At 44.6% G+C, this 17,322-nt stretch overlaps 1 protein-coding gene across 3 annotated transcripts in view; it reads left to right on the forward strand.

Moving 5' to 3' along the window:
* LOC137436472 (mitogen-activated protein kinase kinase kinase 9) overlaps positions 1-17,322 on the forward strand; it is a 111,885-nt gene that overhangs the window by 78,653 nt on the left and 15,910 nt on the right. For all 3 annotated transcript variants that reach the window (XM_078786454.1, XM_078786456.1, XM_078786455.1), the window contains exons 10-11: positions 2,713-2,884; positions 15,494-15,559. In XM_078786454.1, coding sequence (XP_078642580.1) covers positions 2,713-2,884; positions 15,494-15,559 — 238 coding nt within the window. The remainder of the gene's footprint in view (positions 1-2,712; positions 2,885-15,493; positions 15,560-17,322) is intronic.

The raw sequence follows: 17,322 nt of genomic DNA on the forward strand, positions 1-17,322 counted from the left end.
GCTTTTCCCACCCCACTTTGCATATACCCCGCCCACTTTGCATATAAGGGGATGTTGAGATGATTTTATCACTCTTGCGGAAGATTAACGGAGGCGTGTGGCTTTGTCACATGTTGTTAATCGAAACGTTGAGCCATTGTTTGTTCAATTAAAGGTTGGAGATCTTATCATGGAGTCATTTGGATTTACTCCCAACCGCAAATCTTTGCTTATATATATATATATATATATATAAATATATATATATATATATATTCTTTTGAGTTAACCAACAGACCATCTTGGTATTCTAATGAACAGACCAGTCAGCCTTCTCGCGATATACGTAAAGCAAAGGAATCGATCCAGAACTCGATATTCATTTCTTCTCTAATTCTGATCTCCTATTACCAGCTCATTTCATTCTCAAATAATCAACAATTGATTCTCAAATAAGAGGTCAGTGCCTTTGCGGTGGACATCTCACTTGCATTTGATTACTCTGGCACCAGATCATGTTTTCCAATCAGCTAATTGTGTTTAGGTTCTGTTTTCGAACTGCCTTTCAGTTTTATCGCAAAGCAATGAGATACTTTTTATGACGCTCTCTTCCATATCGTACTTCTCGAGGCCAGCATTAATTAAGGTAGCTTTCTTGGATCTGTCTTGACATCACTCAAGGTAGCTTGTTAATCGCCAGATGGCAGTTAGCTCCTCTTTGAGTCGCCACGCACCTGAGGTGATTTTGTGTGGCTGGTCCCCTTTCGCTTTTGTCTCCCTCCGACCGATGCGCCGATAGTTCCTCAAATCTCCGCCGTATTCCTCCTCACAGGCACACATGCGACCAAAACCCCACCAGCACAACCAAGACAAAACGATAGGAAGACAGCGAGATGTGGCCGCCCGCAACCAAACTCAGGACAAGAGAGACCAAGATGGCCAGACCGCGGCTTTTTCCAATTCAGCTCGAGAATGTTCCATGCTGATGTCACACTGTCCAATGACCGGGCTCGACTCAATCATCCCATCGGGCCTCCACTAATCACGAAGGCTGGGGCGTGGCCTCCTCCTTACGAGTCTTCGGGGGGCGGAGTCCAATCTCTCTCCGAATTTTCGTATGACGTTGAAGGCCATGAGGTGGGGCTTGACTGGCACGATTGACAAATGTGCTGGGTGTTGGTTAGCCCCGGCGGCGTTGTGAGCGAATGGGGTCATTTGTTATAGTTGTTATTTGTCGGGCTTTTTAATTGTAATAAAGTGAGAATTGGAAGATTACAGGGCTAAATTACAAACTGGGGAATTAATCTTTGAGCCCTATAATTAATTAGCACAAAGCCAACCCCCTTATGACTGCATGCAAACGCTCTTTCCCGGACAGACGGCCTACTTATGTACATCGAGATGGCTTCTTCTATGCGACACTCAGAGCATGCTAATTTGTACGATTCTATCTCGACTAAGGCATTTCATCTACCCCCACAAACCTAACAGTATTTATTACATCTGCCACTGATGGTGGACAGAGGTTATGTTTTTACTCCTGTCTGTTTGGATATCTCAAAAAGTTGAGAATGGATTTGGACGAAATTTGGTGGACAAGTTGGGTGTGTGACTTGGACAAACTGATTAGATTTTGGTGAAGCTCCGGATCCGGATGCGAGAGTTTTTAATTTTTTGTGATTCTTCACTGTTGGATTAAGTCATTTTTAAGCGTGGTGCGCCAGAATTGAGGCCAAAACCGATATGTAGCACGATATCCCGAAACGTTGTGGACGAGTTGGTTAAGTGACAAGAACAAGCCGATTCGATTTTTGTTCAGTTCCAAATCCAGATCCGGCATATCGTTGGGATACAACCATAAACTGTTCGACCTGGTGGAGGTATGTGCTTTACCTCGTGCCGTTTTAGTATGTGTGCATATGTAAGTAATTATTTTCTACTTTTAAACTGTTTTTATGGCATAGCCCATCGGGCAAAGCCGTCTGGAACAGTGTTTGTCCGTCTATGTATGCATGTACGTCTCCTCAAACGTATACCAATCAGAGCTGAGGATCTGGTCACATGACAGGGTTATGTGATTACGTCTGATGTCATTACGGCGGTAAGGTGGCTGACTCCGCACAATGCCATTTTGATTTATATGCCGTTCATGCCAAACATATCGTCGAACCTGTCATATATCACAATCTACCCTTACGTTTTTCATTCAGTGTGAAACACAAACAAACCGATTGTTAAAATGACCATCATATATCGAAAGCATCGGTGTTACATCTCTTCCAACAAAACGGTTCGTACCCAACCCTTGTGGGGTATAATCTAGATTACAGTAGATCTTCCCTCAGTTCTGTAATTTAAACTTACCTCACGGATGTCTGGATTCCTCCAAATTTCTTTGTTTCATGTTATAAGCAGCATTAGCGACTGTTTAAAAAGCTAATCATGTGTGTTTGTGGTTTATAATATTTTACAAGCCCGGCTACGCAGCTGTTAGACTTTCGGTCCTGTTTTTTCTTCTTCTTTGTTCACTTGCACATATGATTGTGTTATTTGTTTTTTGATGATAGTATAGGCATTGTAAGCTTGACAAAATAATGGAAAGATGAATGCAATAACTAAATGTTTGGCATTGTAGAGGTTTAAAAGTGCCTTTCATAAATTATTGACCCACTCCTGTCTCCCGATTCACTTTCACACTCTATTGTTGTTTTGCATGGAAACGTCCTGCTGCAGTATTGGTCGCAGACGTTTCAAAGGAGGGCACAAGAACATGGAGTCGTGGTGCGCCACGCCCACACTCGCATCACGAGGATGAAGAAAGCGAGCACAAGGGGCAGCACAAGAAAGGTCGCACTTGGGGACCAAGCTGCACCCAGCCTCGTGAACGTGCCACCTGTGACCAAGGGTAGGGGGCCCACACATAGGCACAAGCCTATAATTTGCTTATTAGTCTCCAACTGGGAATCAGCCTATTTAGGAGCTTATAATTTGGGTACTGTCTGCCCATCTGAGGCCTCTACTCGAAGATGACAGTGTACATATCTTTCATATTCATCACATATATGCAATAATATCTGGTCAAGAGGCATGCCAAAATATTTTGGGATCACCGTTGGGGGGGGGGGGGCGGGGGGAGGGGGGAGTGGCCTTAAAACGATCAATCATTCATTCATTCAGTGCCAAAAATCGTGGGACAGACGATTTTATTCCCAAATTTGATAACTTTTATGTAAATATTATGTGAGAGAATTGTGCAGGATTTTATATACTTTGGGAAAACATTATTACCCTGCACATGCGAAGCGAAAAGCAGGGTTTAGCAATTGGTTCATTTCTGTCTGTCTGTGTACAAATGTCAATATATGATTGAGGAGTCACTTAGTTTTAATTGAATGTTATATTTTGAACGCAAATTGGAAATTAATCGGAAAACGAACCTGCAGTTTAGCAGTATGTTGGCTCTGAATTATCTGGCATTCAAACAAAATTAAAAATCATTCCAAACAGGAAACATTGTTTTTTAAGGAAGCCACAAAGGACACAAACAATAGGCATGAATAACTAATGTAACATGTTAAATAAGGTGGTGTAAAAGCTGCTGTATCAATGGCGGTAAACTACCAAAAAAAAATTTCTATGACCTTGAAAATCTTTATTCCATTTCAAATGAATTAAATACCTGAACACTAAAGAACACAAATCGCCCTTTTGACACTTTCAAAACTCTTACGTTTAGCAATATGTGGAAAAAAATATTACAGAATTTTACGTCATCATGACCAATCAAATTTGCCATTTGAAGACACCGACCATGTCCTTGTTTCTCAGGACAGCGTGGGGTAAGGTGTTCTGTGAACTCGAGTTTATTTGTACTGTATACATTTTACAATCTCCCCTGCCAACACACAACGTTTAATTACTTATTGCTTCCGTCACGGATAGTAGATGGAGGTTATGTTTTTATCCATGTCTGTTTGTTTGTTTGTAATCAGGATATCTCAAAAAATTGTGGACGGATTAGGGCGAAATTTGGTGGAGATTTTCGGTAGGTAACAAGGAAGAATTGATTCAGTTTTGGTGAAGATTCGAATCGGGAACCGGATCAGATAATTTTTTCAGTGATTCTTCACCATTTAGTGATAGAGCTAAAACGGATACATAGCACGATATCTCAGAGTTATGGACGGATTTGGACGAAACTTGGTGGACAGGTTGTGTATGTGACGAGGACTAATCGATTCGATTTTGGTGAAAATACAGATCCTGATACGAGACTTTTTAATTTTTTAAGTGATTCTTCACCATTGAGTGCCAAAAGTGCCAAAATTGAGGGCCAAAACGATATATAGCATGATATTTCAAAAAGTTGTGGATGAGTTGGGTAAGTGACAAGATTAAGCTGATTAGATTTTGGTTCAGGTCTGAATCCATATCTGGCCTTTCAGTTGGATACAAAATGGAGGTAACCCTAACTGTTCAGCCTGGCGGAGGTATGCTCTTCACCGAGTGCCGTTCTAGATTATTTATGTTTTACCATCACCACTACCGACATACCATCTTGAATTATTTATTTATTTAAATACACTTTACGATCACAGCTACTCACATACCACTTTTATTTATTTATTGAAACTAGCAACAGTACCCGCCCTATGGGCGGGGCTTCAATTGGGAAGCCAAAATGAAAAGGTAAAATATCAGAAATTGAAGGCTTTTTTATTTTAAACGATTCATATAAACATCCGTTGAATCATATCACACGCGAATCATCAAAATCTAAACAGTACATGGACGATCACGTACGTCTCGCGTCTCGCTCGCTCTCATGTTGTCCCGAGAATGATCCTTCCGCAGGTTCACCGACGGAAACCTTGTTACAACTTTTACTTCCTCTAGACAGTCAAGTTCGCTCATCTTTTCGGTGCACCGGCACGAGCCGAGAACGGCCCGTGCAGGGGCTGAGCCGAGGATCTCATCAAACCGTCCGATCGGTAGTAGCGACGGGCGGTGTGTACAAAGGGCAGGGACTTGATCAACGCGAGCTGATGACTCGCGCTTACTGGGAATTCCTCATTCGTGGGACACTGTTTCAAGCCCCAGTCCCCATCACGGATGGGGCTCAGCGGTTTACTCGAGCCTGACGGCGAAGGGCAAGGTACACGCTGGCCCGTCCAGTGTAGCGCGCGTGCGGCCCCGGACATCGAAGGGCATTAAACGTTCATTAAACATTAAACGTTCATTAAAGGATTACGAAACGAAAAACATTACGAAATTACGTTCACACAGTCACGTCAAACACTACCGTGAACACATACATCATCACAATGAGAACATCGTCACGATGAACGTTATGCAAACGCGAATGTCATGCGGGAGTCCAAACCTCACGAGAAGGAAGTCTTGGAAGTCTCGCGAGATCACGGCGAGGTCACGTCTTTTCGAAGCTGCTCCATGCGCTCACGCTTTCGAAGCTAAGTGATATTTCTCAATCGTGTTTTTGTCGAGACTGTATCTATCTTTCGGTGTATGTACCTATAGCGTATCTTTTGGAAAATTTTCGGTGCTAATTTTCCGTACATGTATACACAATCGTCGGTTAATGGTATCGAGTATTCTGCGGCCTAGTACTCGTAGCCTTGGACTACCGTACCGTCTCCGACCTTGTGGTTTGTTTTTCTCTCAGCGATTCGTCGAATGCGCTGAAATTATTTTCGTTCACTGTTTCGTCCCAGTCGTTCACCCCGTACCTCCTTGTTTAATATCTGTACTCACAAAAAAAAAAAAAAAAAAAAAAAAAACTTTCCTTCCCAGGTCTTATTCGTTTATTTGTTCTTTTTGTTCGTTCGTTCTTCGTTCGCGATCACGCGGTTAGAAATGTATAATCTCTCCCCTGAACAACTATTTTCTCTCATATATTATAACACCCTTTTCTTCTTTTCCTACAAAAGGATGCTTTCGTCTTGCTCACCAAATCTATTCATTCCAAAAAATATATATAATACCATCTCTTACAGTTCCTCCTTTCTACATTCCCTAAACTATCCAGAACTCCATCCCTCCTCCAGTGTCCTCAAACGTATTTTTGACTCGAAGGTCTCAAACTCATTTTGCAAAAAATGTTCGTTTCCCATGAATCGTACACTTTTCAAAATCCAATCTCACCCCTCCCCTCCAAATCCTCCCCATCACCCATCCCTTTCAAATCTCCCCCCTTGCCCCTTCCCTCCCCTCCCTCCTAAACTCCCCCCACACCCCTCCCCTCCGAGACTCTCCCTCGCTCCTCCCCTCCTAGACTCCCCTCTCACCCCTCCTCCTCAAAGCATCCTCCCTGCTTCTTCCTCCTTCCAACTTTCACCTTCATCTCCCCAAACCTTCTGCCTTGCTCTTCCCCCTCCTCAAATAACACCTCACTGTGCCTCACCCAATCTCCATCAAACCTTTTGTCCGCCCCATTCTTCCCTTTCTCCAAGCTATTCTGAAATCTCTGACACACCTTCAACAGCTCTCCCTACCTCTTCCTCCTCTTCCACATCTTACCCTACCCCTCCCCCCCCCCCCCCCTGTTCTGGACCCGATGCTCCCCCTTCCTCTTCATTAACGGTATGGACCTCAAACATCCGGGGCCTTCGCTCAAACTTGACTGACCTCTCCATACAGGTTGCTTCTGACAAACCAGATGTGATCTGCTTAACAGAAACTTTCCTCCTTCATGATGTCTCTGATGCCTTGGTATCTCTCCCAGGTTACTCCCTCCTCCGGTATGATAGACCTGAGCCTCGTCCTGGAGGTGGGGTTGCTATCTTTATAAAAAACTCTCTTCCTCACTCGCCCTCCACTGCCCTCTCTCCACCTCACCCCCAGGAATACCTTTGGCTACGGCTTCCCCTTCGCTCCCACCTTTTGTTCATATGTGTGTTGTACCGTCCACCAATCAGCGATGACTCCATCTACATCTCACTGTCTGATAATATGGACCAACTTCTATCTACCCATCCCAACTCTCTCTTCCTCATATGTGGTGATTTCAATTGTCACCATGCCAGTTGGCTGGGTGTGGGTACCTCTCTCACCAGCCATGGCTCTTCAGCAAAGGACTTCTGCGACTCACTGGGACTGACACAATCTGTCAATTTCCCGACCCGGATCTCAGTCAACGGAGCATCTTCTCTTCTGGATTTGGTTATGACAAACTTCCCTGAAAATGTCTGCTGCTCTTCTTCTGCTCCAATCGGCTCATCTGATCATGTGCTTGTCAAAGTGGACATCTCTCTGACCATTCTCAGAGAGCCTCCTCAGCGTCGACGAGTCTGGCATTTCACTCAGGCCAACTGGCACGGTCTTCAAGCAGCCATCAATCATCTGGACTGGTCTCCCATCTCTACCGCCTCTGACATCAACTCATCCTGGGAATTCTTTCAAAGTAAATTGCTGTCTCTCATGCACAGATTTATACCATCTCGTCTTCAGTTGTCATACCCTTCCTCCCGTCCATGGTACACGGAATCTTGTGGTGAGGCTGTTGCCCTGAAACAACTTGCTTTCGTCTCCTGGAAAGCAAATCCAACGGAAGGAAATCTCATTTCCTTTCACAAAGCCCGAAACAAGTGTGTGTCCACCCTCAGGAGAGCCAGGAAACAATATCTCACCATTCTCAAGACCGAACTCTCTTATCTGTCTCCCTCTTCCAAATCCTGGTGGCGTCTGGTCAAATCTGTTTCTGGTGTTTGTTCCCCCTCCATCCCCTCCCTCACCTCAAACGGCTTAACGGCTGACTCCGCACGTGAAAAAGCTGAATGCCTCAACTCTGTGTTTGCCTCTAAATCTTGTGTCCCAAACCCATCCCTCTCTGTACCCACCGTACCCAGTCGTACCCAGCTGCTCCTGGACTCTGTGTCCTTTCCTCCTGACAAGGTGGAAAAGTTTCTGGCAACCCTCGACTCTGATTCTGCAACTGGTCCTGACGGCATCAGCCCACGGGTCCTAAAATCATGTTCTTCTGCACTTTCACTCCCTCTTTCTGTTCTCTTCACCCTCTCTTTTGCTCAAGGTCATCTGCCATCTGCTTGGAAATCAGCCAACATCACCGCTTTGCACAAAAAAGGTGCAAAAACAGATCCCAGCAACTACAGACCAATCAGCCTTCTCCCAATTATCAGCAAAGTCATGGAATCCATCATTGCTTCAGATATTAAATCTTTCCTCTTCTCCAATGGCTTGATCTCTGATCATCAATTTGGTTTCAGACCTGGTCACTCTACTCTGGACATGCTGCTTCTGCTTTCTCAACAATGGATGGAGGTCCTCAACGCCAAACAGGAAATTAGAGCTGTCTCCCTTGACATTTCACGTGCCTTCGATACGGTCTGGCACCCTGCTCTGCTCTCCAAACTCTCCTCCTTTGGTATCCATGGAAATCTCCACGCATGGCTGGCGGACTTCCTCTCTGGTCGTAGTCAACGTGTGGCCCTGAATGGGTTTCTCTCATCTCCTCTTCCTGTTCAGGCTGGAGTTCCCCAAGGTAGTGTTCTGGGCCCTGTGCTTTTTCTGGTCTTCACCAATGATCTCTCTGACTCTCTTGAAAATCCTCTCTATCTCTTTGCTGACGACTCTACTCTCTGTCGCTCCATTCCTCATCCCTCAGATCGGCAGTCTGCAGCCTCCTCACTCTCTGCAGACCTGGACAAAATCACAGACTGGTCAAACAAGTGGAACATGTCTTTCAATCCTGACAAATCTCACACTCTTACAATGTCTCTCCGAAAGGACCGACTGGACAACCCTCCCATCTACTTTCTCAACAATCCTCTCCAAGAAGTTCTGTCGCTCAAGCTTTTGGGTCTCACTATCTGCCATGATCTTTCTTGGGAAAACCACATTTCCAAGCTGGCCTCCAAAGCCAGTCGCCGACTGGGCATCCTCCGTCGTGCGAAGTCCTTCCTTGGCACACCTGAGCTCCTCACCACATACAAGGCTTTCATCCGCAGCTCAATGGAATACTGTTCCCCCCTCTGGGCTGGTGCTCCTGCCTCACACCTTGCTCGGCTTCACGCTGTTGAGGCCAAAGCTTTCAGAATCATTGGAATCTCCTGCGATGTAGTCAACGCCGAGGGCCTTTCACTCACTCACCGCAGGCAGGTTGGTGGTCTTTCTGTCTTCTACCGACTCCTCTCCGGCCTTGCTCCCCCAGCTCTCTCTGTGCTCTGTCCCCCCAATATTCCTTCAGGTCGCACAAGATCTGCCTGCAACCCTCTTCTGGTTAAACTGCCAAAGTCTAGGCTCTCTGCTCACCTTCACTCTTTCATTCCCCTTTTCTCCCGGCTCTGGAACAAACTCCCCCCACTCCCTTCAATCCCACTCCTCCCTCCAGGTCTTTAAAACAGCTGTTCACCACCATCTCTTATCTTCCCCCATCGAAAACCTTGATCTTTTCTACCCCCGGTAATTCACCCCAGAGTCCTTGCAGTGTTCATATGTTTTAATCCTCTCCCACCTCCCCCCAAGTCCTCCCGATGTCCCTGCTCTCAAATGTTGTGTTTGTGTCCTTCCCCCTCTCTTTTGTGTCCTTCCCCCTCTCTCCCCATCTTGTCTACCGCTCCCCTTGTTTTTTGTGTTTTGTGTGTCGGTTTGTCTTTTTGTGTGATTAATGTTAGCTCTTTCACGAGCCTCGATCTTGTATACAAAAAAAACCAAAAAAAAAAAACCTGAGAATGCTGGAGACCAAAGCCGAAATTTGGAAAACTAAATAGCCTATTTTACTCCTGGAGATCCCAGGATTACCCACCCAAATATCTTTGCGATCGGTTCAGCAGTTTTTACGGTACCTTCGAACAGACAGACGGACATTTGGTGAATTATAGTAAGATCGTCACAATGAGAACATCGTCACAATGAACGTTATGCGAACGCGAATGTTATGCGGGAGTCCAAACCTGAGAATGCTGGAGACCAGAGCTGAAATTGGGAAAACTAAATAGCCTATTTTACTCCCAGGGGTCCCAGGATTACCCACCCAAAATATCTTTGCGAGCGGTTCAGCAGTTTTTACGGTACCTTCGAACAGACAGACGGACATTTGGTGAATTATAGTAAGATACATGTTACCATCACCACAACCTACACACATAGCAACTTGAATTGTTTGTTTATTTATTTTACACCTTACCTTCTCCTCCAACAACATGCAACACTGAATTACTTATTTACTTTTATACTTTTATCATTTCCTTTTATCATGGCGAATGGTATCGAGGAGTTTCTATGCTACCTAGATTTGTGCACTGCATATGATTTTGCCAATCTTCTCTGATAATACCGGGTAATGAGGGAAGACAGAGAAACCACGTTTGTCTTCTTCTTCTTCTTCTTCTTCCTCCTTTCTTTGATATTTGTTCTGTCCTCTTTGGACAGAACTCACCAAGTGCATTCTTTTGTAATATTTATTTTGTTTTTGAATGTCTCACACCCATCTAATGTCATTGATGACCTGCTAAGCTCTGGAAATCAGGGTGTGGAAAACACTGCGCTTATGTGTGATGGGGTAACACAAGTTGAAGTCCAGTCGTTTAGATGTGTGTGTGTGTGTGTGCGTGCGTGTGTGCGTGCGTGTGCACATACAAACGTACGCTCTTACAAAATACTGATGTTTTTGAAGTGCCATCTGGTTGTCTGGGTGAGTTGAACCTCCATATCTAAGAATGGTCGTTTGTTGAGTTGTTAAATTTCCATTGCGAATTTAATGCTTGGAGGAACCTGGCATAGCTGCACGAGAAGAAGATCCACATGGTCCCAGTGTACAATCGCAAACGTATCGTCAACATATCTGATCCAGAACCGTGACAGCCAAGACTCATTTTTGGTGAAAAGTTCACTTTCAAAGTCCTTCATTACCAAGTTTGCCACAACCGTGGATACAGGTGATCCCATTGCTGTGCTGAAAACCTGTTGATGGTGCTCTCCATTCTAAAGAAAGATTGTGCTATTGAGGCAGGTTCTGAGTAGATTTGTGACATCATCCCAAGTCAAGTTACTATCTCCACACCTTGTTTTCCATACCGTGCATTCAGAAAGTATTCAGACCCCTTCACTTTTTTCACATTTTGTTATGTTGCAGCCTTATGCTGAAACCGTTTAAATTCATTTTTTCCCTCATCAATCTACACTCAATACCCCATAATGACAAAGAGAAAACAGGATTTTAGAAAGTTTTGCAAATTTATTAAAAATAAAAAACTGAACTATCACATTTACAAAAGTATTCAGACCCTTTGCTATGACACTTGAAATTTAACTCAGGTGCCTCCCATTTCTGTTGATCATCTTTGAGATGTTTCTACACCTTGATTGGAGTATACCTGTGGTAAATTCACTTGATTGGACATGATTTGGAAAGGCACACACCTGTCTATATAAGGTCTCACAGCTGACAATGCATATCAGAGCAAAAACCAAACCATGAGGTCGAAGGAACTGCCTGCAGAGCTCAGAGACAGGATTGTGTCGAGGCACAGATCTGGGGAAGCCTACAAAAAAAATTCTGCTGCATTGAAGGTTCCCAAGAGCACAGTGGCCTCCATAATTCTTAAATGAAAGAAGTTTCGAACAACCAGGACCATTCCCAGAGCTGGCCGCCCGGCCAAACTGAGCAATTGGGGGAGAAGGGCCTTGGTAAGTGAGGTGACCAAGAACCCGATGGTCACTCTGGCTGAGCTCCAGAGATCCTGTGTGGAGATGGGAGAAACTTCCAGAAGGACAACCATCACTGCAACACTCCACCGATCTGGGCTTTATGGCAGAGTGGCCAGATGGAAGCCAAACAGTTCAATCTTGGTTTCATCGGACCACAGAATCTTGTTTCTCACAGTCTGAGAGTCCTTTAGGTGTTTTTTTGCAAACTCCAAGCGGGCTTTCATGCGTCTTTCACTGAGGAGAGGCTTCCATCTGGCCACTCTGCCATAAAGCCCAGATCGGTGGAGTGTTGCAGTGATGGTTGTCCTTCTGGAAGTTTCTACCATCTCCACACAGGATCTCTGGAGCTCAGCCAGAGTAACCATCGGGTTCTTGGTCATCTCTCTTACCAAGGCCCTTCTCCCCCGATTGCTCAGTTTGGCCGGGCGGCCAGCTCTAGGAAGAGTCCTGGTTGTTCCAAACTTCTTCCATTTAACAATTATGGAGGCCACTGTGCTCTTGGGAACCTTCAATGCAGCAGAATTTTTTTTTGTAGGCTTCCCCAGATCTGTGCCTCGACACAATCCTGTCTCTGAGCTCTGCAGGCAGTTCCTTCGACCTCATGGCTTGGTTTTTTGCTCTGATATGCATTGTCAGCTGTGAGACCTTATATAGACAGGTGTGTGCCTTTCCAAATCATGTCCAATCAATTGAATTTACCACAGGTGGACTCCAATCAAGGTGTACACTACTGGTCAAAAGTTTTAGAACACCTCAATTTTTCCAGTTTTTATTGAAATTTACGCAGTTTAATGGCTCAATGGATTCTGAAATTAAGCAACACAACACACACCAACATGCATTTTAAGGCCATTTTCCCTGCAAGAGCGGGGGTTAGCCTTGCGGTCCCCATGACAATCTTCTCCATTTTGCCCTATTTTCTGCATCTCTCCTTGTTAACCCCCTTGCCCGCATGTCTTCTTCCACCGTCTTTAGCCAAGTCTTTCTCGGTCTTCCCCGTCCTCTACTTCCTTCTACATTCATTTCCATCACTCTTCTCAACCAGTCACTTTCATCCTTCCTCAACACATGACCAAACCATCTCAACCTGTTCCTCTTCACAGCATCAATCACAGGCTCTATTCCCATCATCTTTCGCAATTCATCATTTGTCTTCCTCTCTCTCAGCGACACTCCGCACATCCACCGAACCATTCGCATTTCCACCCTTTCCAGCCTTCGTTGCTGCTCTACATTCATGACCCATGTCTCGCTCCCATAAATCATAACACTTCTCACACATGCAGCATACACCTTTCCCTTCAGCTTCAACGACACTCCCCTCCTCATCAGCACGCCACTCAGTTCCCGAAACTTCTTCCATGCACATCTCACTCCAGCAACCGTTGCCGAGTCTGATCCACCTTCTCCATTCAGCATGTCTCCGAGATAGCAAAATGTTTTCACACCTTCCAGCTTCACGCCGTCTCCAAGATCCAACTCAACATTTCCTCCATCTGCAGCTCCCTCTGTTCACACCTTACATTTGAATGTAGCTGCCACACTGGTTCATGACCCTCTCAGACCACTACATTTTTGATGAACCCACTCAGCGCACATTGTACATTGAATGGAGTTCACTCCGACACCCTTCCTGCACACAGCACATGGCCACTTCCCAGTTCTTTCCACCTCACCACATGCTTTACCACTTGCCATCACCTTCGTCTTTCCTATATTCACCTTCAGACCTTTTGTCTCAATACTTTCCTTCCACTTGTTCATCTTTTCCTTCAGTCCATCCATACTTTCTGCAATCAACACCAGATCATCTGCATACAACAACTCCCACGGTAAACCCTCCTTTTCGGTCTGAGCCAGCACCTCCATCACAGCTACAAATAGTAGTGGACTTAGTACCGACCCCTGATGCACTCCCACCTTCACCTCAAACTCACCACTGTTCCCGTCCTTCGTCCTTACAGCTGTGCGCGCCCTTTTGTACATTGAAATTCTGAAATTCTGAAATTAAGCATTTCTGAAATTAAGGATTCTGAAATTAAGCATAGAACAAATAAACAATTGGAGATAAAAAAAAGAAATCATAGAATCATTTTGTTTAACAAAATTTAATTTAAAATTTTGACTCGGCAAAGTAGCCACCTTTTGCAGATATAACCGCCGAACACACTCGTGGCATTCTTTCTGCAATGGAAATCAAATATTGTTCGGGAAGTTCTTCCCAACACTGTTGCAGAAGTTCCCACAAATGTGTTGCACTTGTAGGTTGCTTTGCTTTCACCCTTCTGTCCAGTTCATCCCAAACCAGCTCGATGGGGTTTAAGTCTGGAGACTGTGCTGGCCATTCCATGATTTGAAGCCTACCGTCTTGTTCTTTTCCTCGAAGGTAGTTTTCACACAGCCTGGAGGTGTGTTTAGGGTCATTATCTTGCTGTATGATGAACCCCTGACCAACTAGGCGTATACTAGAGGGTATTGCATGGCGCTGCAAAATGCTGTGGTAGCCCTTTTGGTTCAGGGTGCCAGTCACTCTGTGCAAGTCGCTGACTCTGGATCCAGCAAAAGAGCCCCAGACCATCACGCTTCCTCCTCCATGTTTAACAGTTGGTGTCACACACTGAGGAACCATCCTTTCGCCTACTCAACGGCATACAAAAAACCCTGCGTGATGAACCAAAGATTTCAAATTTTGATTTATCGCTCCATAAGACCTTCCAGTTTTCAGCCTGGTGTTGGGCTAGCGGCTAGGGTGCCAGCTTAGGATCCTAGGATCCTGGGTTCGAATCCCGGTCGATCGCTGAATTAACGCCAGGGGGGTTGACTCAGCCTGTCATCCTTCCGAGGTCGGCTAATTGAGTACCAGTTCACTGGTAATTCCCTGTTTGTCGTTAAAGGCGGCAAAAAGGGTTGGCGTCAGGAAGGGCATCCGGCCGTAAAACATTGCTTCAAAAAGGGGACCGAAAAACAACAACAACCACGGTTCCCGAAAAAGGCCAACCCCCGCTTTGCGGGGAAAAATGGCCTCTAAAGGTGGTTATTATTTTTATAATGCTCTGTCTGTCTTACTGCTTACCTTTGTACCATTTCAGGTTATTCACTGGACTTGAATTGCTTAAATTTCAATAAAAACTGGAAAAATTGAGGTGTTCTAAAACTTTTGACCGGTAGTGGAGAAACATCTCAAAGATGATCAAGAGAAATGGGAGGCACCTGAGCTAAATTTCAAGTGTCATAGCAAAGGGTCTGAATACTTTTGTAAATGTGATATTTCAGTTTTTTTTTTTAAATAAATTTGCAAAACTTTCTAAAATCCTGTTTTCTCTTTGTCATTATGGGTTATTGAGTGTAGATTGATGAGGGAAAAAATGAATTTAAACGATTTCAGCATAAGGCTGCAACATAACAAAATGTGAAAAAAGTGAAGGGGTCTGAATACTTTCTGAATGTCTGATTGTATGTCTGATTGTTCCAAATGTTCTTTTGTAGCTTGGATTGCATGGTTCACAGGGATGTTTATGAACAGGGAAATCACATCGAAAGAAACCATGATCTCGTCTCGTATCTTAATGCCTTTCAGTTTTTAGTTTTTCGGCTCTCACCAACTTAGGGTCTGGCAAGCCGATACTTGAAAGACTTAAGCCAAAATATTTCCCTAGCTAACCCCGAAGGTGGGAATACGTGATGCCAATGAAGTCATCTCTTGTATTCATCATTTCTTACATTTCCTTCCATTGACATTGGTGATTTTGGAAGTTTCTTGTTTACCCTTTTCAAATTGTATTCAACAATATTGAAACTGGAGTCGTGCTGCCGTTTTTGCATTATTCAGGTTCTTCCCACTTGCTGAGCCACCCAAACTCCAGGATGTAGATAATGTGAATGGGAATGATGCTCGGTAAGATTGACCATCGCTTTTCTTACCTTCTAGATGTACTTTTCCATTTCATTTATCTACATTTTTGCATTTGGATTCAATCTCCTTCACAGTATTTTAAATACGATGAACTTGATATTTTTCTTGTGCCACCTTTTACTAAATCTATTTGGTAAAACGTTTCTTCAGAGTAACATTTTTCTCTTCTTCATCATATGATCGATTTTTCTCAGTTTTTATCATGTTGCAAATCTGGCTCTTCACATATATCCCATTGTGGCTAGAGTCCTGAATTTTTTCATTTTTTTTAAAAATGCAGTGTTGTTCCAAAAATGATGTGGGCTAATGAGGGATTATTTCTTAATTATTTATATCATAATGAATTTTAGCGCAAGTGTTTTGTAACTCCAGTTATCAACGACCAGGATCAAATGTGTAGGAAGCTCCTTGTTGCCATAGCCTCCATGTGTCTCTCTTTTTCCCTCTTTTCCTTATGTTATTAGCATTGTTGATCATTCCGTGACTTCATCGGGCGCACTCATTAGCTGGCACGAGCATACAACTTTTGTATACAAGATAGAGGCTCGTGTAAGAGCTAACATTAATCACAAAAAGACAAACTGACACATAAAACATATGATAAAGGGAGCGGGAGACAATATGGGGAGAGAGAGGGAAGCACACAAGCACAACAGCAGAGAACAGGCACATTGGGAGATCTGTGGGAGGGAGGAGGCACAGGAAGGGGGTGGGGGGGGGGGGTGGGAGACGTATAAAACACATGGACACTGCAAGGACTTCCAGGAAAGAAGTCGGAATTTAAAAAAAGTGGATCTGGGGCGAATTAACGGGGGTAGAAAATAAAGGTTTTGGATGGGGGAAGACAAGAGATGGTGGTGAACAGCTGTTTTAAAGACCTGGAGGGAGGAGTGGGTTTGAAGAGAGTGAGGGAGTTTGTTCCAGAGGCAGGGGAAAAGAGGAATGAAAGAGTGGAGGTGAATAGAGAGTATTGATTTTGGCAGTTTAACCATAAGAGGGTTGCAGGCAGATCTTGTGCGCCCTGTAGGAATATTTGGGGGACAGCGCACAGATAGAGCTGGGGGAGCACGGCCGGATAGGAGTCAGCAGAAGACAGAAAGACCACCAACCTGCCTGCGGTGAGTGAGTGAAAGGCCCTCAGAGTTAGCTTCATCGCGGGAGATTCCAATGATTCTGAAAGCTTTGGTTTCAACAGCGTGAAGTCGAGCTAGGTGTGAGGCAGGAGCACCGGCCCAGAGGGGGGGAACAGTATTCTATTGAGCTGCGGATGAAAGCCTTGTATGTGGTGAGGAGCTCATGTGTGCCAAGGAAGGACTTCGCACGACGGAGGATGCCCAGTCGGCGACTGGCTTTGGGAAGGAGGGGTGGTATTACTGAAATGAATAAATGAGGAAAGAGCATGTTTAAGTTCAAAATACAAAGGGATGGAGAGAAAAGATGAAATACAGTCGTAGCAGTCCTAATTGGGTGTTTACAATACATCCACTGAATGAATGAATGATCGTTTTAAGGCCATTTTCCCCGCTACAGCGGGGGTTAGCCTTGCGGGCCCCATGACAATCATGGTTCCCTGTTTGAGGCAATGTTTTTATGGCCGGATGCCCTTCCTGACGCCAACTCTTGGTCACGCTCTTATGATGCGCAGGGATACTGTGTACCTATTCTAAACCAGGGTACACACCGGGATCATTCATCCCAGCAAGCTGGTACTCAATTCGCCGACGTCGGAAGGATGACAGGCTGAG

This window comes from Myxine glutinosa, chromosome 11, assembly GCF_964187855.1.
Source record: "Myxine glutinosa chromosome 11, kmMyxGlut1.1, whole genome shotgun sequence".
Lineage (NCBI taxonomy): Eukaryota > Metazoa > Chordata > Myxini > Myxiniformes > Myxinidae > Myxine > Myxine glutinosa.